Source organism: Heloderma suspectum, chromosome 3 (assembly GCF_057233095.1).
Source record: "Heloderma suspectum isolate Gila_16-S chromosome 3, 16-S_ref, whole genome shotgun sequence".
Taxonomy (NCBI): Eukaryota; Metazoa; Chordata; class Lepidosauria; order Squamata; family Helodermatidae; genus Heloderma; species Heloderma suspectum.
In genome coordinates this window covers 64,704,267-64,711,057 of record NC_139460.1, presented here as the reverse complement: position 1 = coordinate 64,711,057, position 6,791 = coordinate 64,704,267, and the positions used below count along the sequence as shown (strand labels likewise).

Below are 6,791 nucleotides of genomic sequence, written 5' to 3'. Positions count from 1 at the left end.
TGGTTCCACTGGCAGCCATACATGCCCATGCCATAACATTGCCTCCACCATGTTTGACAGATGATGTGGCATGCTTTGGATCATGAGCTGTTCCTTTCCTTCTCCATACTCTTCCCATCATTCTGGTACAAGTTAATCTTGGTTTCATCAGTCCAAAGAATCTTATTCCAGAACTGGGCAGGCTTTTTGGGGTGTTTGCTGGCAAAGGCTAATCTGGCCTTTCAGTTCTTGAGTGTTACCAGTGGTTTGTACCTTGTTGTGAAGCTTCTGTATTTACATTCATAAAGCCATCTCTTGACTGTAGATGTTGACAGTGATATGCCTACCTCCTCAAGAGTGTTCTTGATCTGGCTAGACGTTGTGAAAGGGTTTCTCTTCACCATGAGCAGAATTCTGCGGTCATCCATTTAGATGTCTTCTGTGGTCTTCCAGGCCTTTTGCTGTTGCTGAGCTTGCCAGTTAATTCCTTCTTTTTCAGGATGTTCCAAACTGTTGTGTTGGCCACTCCCACTGTTTTTGCTATCTCTCTGATGGGTTTATTTTGTTTTCTCAGCCTAATGATGGCCTCCTTCACTCGCATGGACACCTCTTTGGACCTCATGTTGGGAGTTCCAGTGAACAGCTACCAAATTCAAATGTAACACTCAGAACCACCTCCAGGCCTTTTCTCTGCTTGATTGGTCATGGGGCACCCAGGAAACAGGCCACACCTGGCCATGCAGCAGCTTGTCAGCCATTCGTTCCATTACTTATGAGCCACCAACGATGGGTGTGTGTGCATGCCACTGGCTGTCCTTCCTGAATGGTTAGTGCCCCACTTTTGTCACACCCCTTGAATTACAGCTGAAAGTCCTGACTTGGCTCCCATCTGGGTGTGTTTCCTTTCAACTTCAATGTGGTGGTGTACAGAGTCCAACTGCCAAAACAGTTATCCGTGTTCCAATATTTCTGGCCCTGACTGTAGCTAAAAGCATCCCTGCCTACAACAAATCAAGTTTTTCTCCTGTGCATTAAGGGAACTGAGTGATCCTTGTGTGCACAGTCACAGCATCTGCTCTCCTTTCTTGATCTACTAAACCCCAGTACCTCGTTCATTAGTTGCACACACACAGGATAATCATAGAATAGTAGAATCATACAATAGTAGGGTTGGAAGGGGCCTACAAGGCCATCGAGTCCAACCCCCAATGTGTGTGAAAGAGAAAGAGGGCACACATAACATTAAGTGTTTATAGAAATAAAACAAGTCTGCCAGCAGGCTTACAGTAATCTCAGTGTTCCTTTATGTTTGCAGATAACGCAGCATCTTGCAGGAGGATCCAGAATGAGAAGGAGGAGTGGGGCAGGGGGATTGGACTGTCAGATGTCAAATCCTGAAGGGCCACTCCTCCCACCCTCAACCCACCCACTGCTTTCCACTTCCCTTTATAAGATCATGCAACTCCAGTTCCCCTGTCTATAAAGTGGCTGGGAAGTAGTAAGGTTTTTTTTAAAGCTGAGAACTTTGAAGGATGCGATTTTTGTATTTTAATGTTTTCTGTAAACATTTTGGGGAGGCATTGACCAACCTGAGGCTACGCTGTCTGAGCCCGGTCAGCGGGGGTTGTTGGAGCAGGAAACAACCCTCAAATAACCCTACAACAGACCATGGGTTATCTGAGGGTTGTTTCCCCCTCCAACAACCCTGCTGACCAGGCTCAGATGGCATGACAAACCACGGCAACCCTCCACCCCCACCAGGGGCTGAATATTCAAAATAGCCACTGGCACGCATCTCAACCCACCATGGTGGGCTGCAGTGATCGTGCAAACCAGCCCAATAAGAAGAGGCGCTTAATTTCACCAAATAATGAACAATACATTGTAGCTAAAACATCCATCATTAACTACTCCTTCTACAGTACATTACAATGACTATTATTAATGTTTAACATTTAGGGCTTTGCAGACTATCTGTTAACAAAGGAAGAGACAAAAAGCATAGCCATATCTCATTATTTTTCCGCCAGCCACACAGGATGAGTTTCTGTTGCGGGGACTGTCGTTAGAGAGCTACAAAGTGCCTTATTTTGCACTTATGCCAAAGCCCTTTAATGTTTCTTTGGTTGAATAAAGCCATAATATACAAGACAATCTCAGGTAAAGCCTCTGAGGATATTGCAAAGGAAGTCTGTAATTGACCCTCCTAGGTGGCCCTGAAGCACTGTACTTATAATTGAACCACTGGTATTTAGGAATCAACTCACAGTGGTGTTCTACTGCCTCTCTATACTTGACACAGGTGGAGCCCAGCCGAGTACACTCAATCCCTCTTTTTCATCTAGTTGCAGAGGTTTGGCCTCTCCAAAGATACAAGGAACCCCAGAGAGAGAATTCTATGCCCCAAGAGCCCAGGAGAAATGCATGGGAAACTGGATGAGATGGAGAGAAACACATTGGTACTGTTGTTCTCTTAGAACAATTAGATGCCGGCTTATGGAACCCATAAGATCAGAACTCAATGTTTTGAGGAAATGCCCTGATATTATTTTGTCACCTTCTGGTCACCGAGGGGATCACTTTCAACCTGAAATACATGAACGTGAAGAAAAGATGTGCCACTGCTAACCAGAAGGCTCTTTTCAAGCAGTGACTGATCTGTTAATGATAATAAGCATTTATACAGCACTTTGAAATATTCAAAACACTTCATGGACATTAACTTGTACTAACAATTCAGCAACCCTGTAAGGTAGGTCAGTACTGTTTCCCCAATATTGCAGATGGGGAGGGAAGCTGAGGCTGGGAAAGAGCAGCTTGCCCAAGGCCATCTAGTGAGTTTCTGGGTGTTTCAAGATGGGGGGCTCCTAGCACTTCTGAAGGCATTGTGGAGATATTCTGTCCCCCCCCCCCAACAGCTATTTTGCAGTAAGAAAAAAAAGTGATGAGAAAACATGGGAGGGTTATGAGTGGAAGACAACATAGTCTGGATTCCCTGTAAAATTCCCTCAATACAGCAGAGTGATGGCATGATAAAAGATTCAGCTGGAAGCATTCCATGGCAGAGGTGGGATTTGAACCAGGGATTTACTGGTTTGTAGCATCGTTGCTCAGCCGCTATGCTACATGCAGCAGAGCCTTAAGATGATAAATTGGACTGTACCACTTTAGGCAGAAGATGTGAGTGTACTGTATATTCAAAACTATGATCCCACGTTTAAAAAAACCTCTGGGCAAGTTTTTTAAAAAGTAGTCCAGCAGGAAGCAAGCTCCCTGCTGTGGTGATTTTCTACTTGCAGGGAGTTGTGCTTGCGTGCGTGCGTCTGTCTGTCTCTTAATATGGGAGCGTATCCAAAAATTGTAGAGTCTGAAGTGGTAAAGTCCATTCTAACACTTCAGAGCTCCGATACCTATGTACAGACTGTCCAAAGAGAGACAGAGATCTGTATTGTCCGCCTTTGGTCTCTTATGACAGTTTTGTAGGGATTCAGGCAGAGAAACATTTGAGAAGCCACCCTTTCAAAAAAAATTTGCTTCATCAGTCTGGGGGGTGGTTCCGCCAGTGATTTACTCCGAGCTGGCTGCATGTTGAGGTCTTTAGGGATACATGGCGTTGTGGCCATCCAGCAGCCACCCCAGAGCTTATCAGGGAAAAAACAGATTTCCTAAGTCTGCTTAAAGTCCAGTTCTTTTCCTCAAGTCAGGTTCTCCCCAGTATAGCTGCTGTGTGCCCCAGCCCCCACATTGACCTTGGGTATGGTAGCCCTGCCCAGGGGTGTGCCTTCCACCATGACCCTAGTCAAGGGGTGTTTCCTGTCTCCTGTCCCTGTGATTCCCAGCACAAACCAATTAGTGTCTACACAGAAGTAACACTGTGCACATTGAAAGTAATTAATTCTTCCCTGTTCAAGTGCAGCAACAGTATAGAAAGATTGGGGCTTGTTAGGAGGCTTCTCTTGCATGTAACAGAAGTAATTACTTCTAATTTGCACCTTCATTAGGGAGGGGGGAGCCTGGAGGGGGGGAAGCCTCTCTTATTGGTTGAGCAGCCCCTGCCACTCAGATGGCATTCACTCCAAACCCCCCCCCCCAGAAGTATATTAGGAGAAGTGACTTAAAATGGGGCGATGCACACCCCTGTGGAGCCCTGCCTGGACCAAAAACTGGTCCTAGAAAAATGTGAGTAAGCCACTCTTTCTTTCTCCTTCTGTTGTTGTGGAAACAGGGCCTGGCTTGTTTCAAAATCTGGAACAAATGTTAATCAGAACCATCTGCACCATGAGATGTCAAGTATCATTAAAAGACAGCAAGTTGTTGTTGTTGTTGTTGTTATTACTACGTTGGAATTTTCCATTTCAAGCCTCAAAATATCTTAAATCAGCCCTGATTTCAGCCAACAGCCAAATGTCTGCCAACTTGTTTATAGATGCTCCTGGAATAAATATTAACAGTGAAGTTATTACAACAATCCTTCACATCTATCAAACATTTCGATCTGGTTAAGAACTTGGCTAAATACATCCCAAATGTCTATATATGTTTCAACAGAACTTCCATAATTCAAATTATCCTAGCCAAAAATTCTACAATTAGAGTTCTACATATATCTCCCATGAAGTCTTTATAAAAAGCTTTTACCAAAATGTTTGAATAACTAAACAGTTTAGATACAGAACTTTTCTACATGAGGCTGTTAATTGCTGTATTTACTTTTGGTTTCATCACAGAACTGAGAACGGAGGGAGCTCTCCACAAAGAGCTTTTCCTTTCCTGCTTTTCTGCTACATAATCTCTAGGTGGCACTGTACTATACTGGAATAGTGCAAATACACAAGTAGTTCTTTCACTTTCAAAAATAATCTTATTTTCCTGCTCTAACCCCCCCCCCCAAGTGCTTTTAAAAACAGAAGCAAAACTGGAGGATCACAATGTCATCTAAAGAACCCATAAACAACCATGCGTCGAGTGCACAATAAATGCCTCATGTACAAAAGCTCACAATGGCTATTGTCAATGTCTCTTTTTGCCCTCCACAGATCCTAGGTCAGCCTCCCCCAACCTGATGCCTTGCAGATGTTTTGGACTACAACTCCCATTGGCCCCAGCCAGCATGGCCAATGGTCAGGAATGATGGGAATTATCATCCAAAACATCAGGAGGGCACCAGGTTGGGTAAGGCTGGCCTAGGCCAGGGAGGAGAAATACTTCCTGGCCATTCTTATCATGCCAGACTTTACCTCTTTATTCCTTAAACTATAGATAATTGGATTTAACATGGGTGTTACAATGCAGTACAGTGATGAAACCAAAGTATCTATATCCAAGGAGTACCCTGAACTGGGCCTGTTATAATTGAAGTTGGCAGTACCATAGAATATCACGACCACAGTCAGGTGCGAAGCGCAGGTGGAGAAAGCCTTAGCTCTGCCCTTGGAAGAGTTGATCTTCAGGATGGTGCTGATGATGTAGATGTAGGAGACCAGAGTGAAGAGACAGGGGCTGAGTCCTATCAGGGCACTGGCTAGGTGGAGCACAGCTTCATTGATGTAAGTGTCTGAGCAAGAGAGCTTCAGAAGCAAGGGGACATCACAGAAGAAGTGGCTGAGCTCATGGGACTTGCAGATGGTTAAGGACGATGTGAGGAGGGTGTGCACCAGTGAGTTTGTCACGCCACACAGCCAGGAGAACGTCGCCATCTTCATGCAAGCCCTTTTGCTCATGATGCTAGAATAATGCAAGGGGCTACAGATAGCCACATATCGGTCATACGCCATGACCGCCAACAGTACACATTCTGTTCCTGCACAAGTGATGAGGAAGAACAGCTGGGCAATGCATCCCGCATATGAGATCGTTTTCTTTGGTCGAAAGAAGTTAGCCAGCATAACGGGGACTGTGGCAGAGGTATAACAAATGTCTAGAAATGAGAGGTTGCTGAGGAAATAGTACATAGGTGTGTGAAGGGACAGATCAGTTCTGATCAGGTTTAGGATCAGAGTGTTTCCTACTATAGTTATTGAGTAAATGGCTAAGAATGTTACAAAGAAGAGAAGGTACAGGTCAGGGTGGCTCGAAAAGCCCATGAAAACAAATTCTTCTATGAAGGTTTGGTTTTCCATTTACTTGGGGCTGTTTCAAAAAAGGAATGGAAGAACCTTTCAAACCCAGAACAATAATCAGTATGTAGAAAAGACTTGAGATACACAGTTGTAGAATTAGTAATTTACCCTGAAGAAGCAACAACTGGCACTGATGTCTTCAAATCAAATGAAATCCAAGTCACACTTTGCTACAGAATTAGCAGTTATTAATTCATCAATGGGATGGCAGGGGTCTATGTGCTGATTATATACAAGAGACCATAACCCAGTCCCTTAGCAGCTGATCAAGCGGATGACAGAAACAGAGAAACAAGATGCCAAAGTGAATGCAAGGTAGACAGGGAAAACAGGGCTTGGAGTAAGATGTTCCAACATGCATATCCGTTACTGTAAAGCTGTGCTATTGGGTTATCAGCAAAAAAATGTCAACGTTATCTTGGTCCCTCATGTTCATGTAACTTATAAAAATAATTTCTGTTGATTCTACCTGGTTCTGCTGCGTTTTTCCCATTATTTCTTGAATGAATGAATATATATATATATATGTATATGTATGTGTGTGTGTGTGTATATATGTGTGTGTGTGTGTGTGTGTGTGTGTATATATATATATATATATATATATATATATATATAATTTACAATATTTATATACTGCTCCACATCAAAGATTTTGAAGTGGTGAACAACAAGATAAAAGAATAGAACACC

At 43.6% G+C, this 6,791-nt stretch overlaps 1 protein-coding gene across 1 annotated transcript; it reads right to left on the bottom strand.

Moving 5' to 3' along the window:
- Positions 1 to 5,162: 5,162 nt before the first annotated feature.
- On the bottom strand, positions 5,163 to 6,098 carry LOC146349771 (olfactory receptor 5V1-like). Its single transcript, XM_084845495.1, has one exon. It carries the CDS (start codon positions 6,096 to 6,098, stop codon positions 5,163 to 5,165), a length of 936 nt encoding a protein of 311 aa, XP_084701621.1.
- Between the last annotated feature and the right edge of the window lie 693 nt (positions 6,099 to 6,791).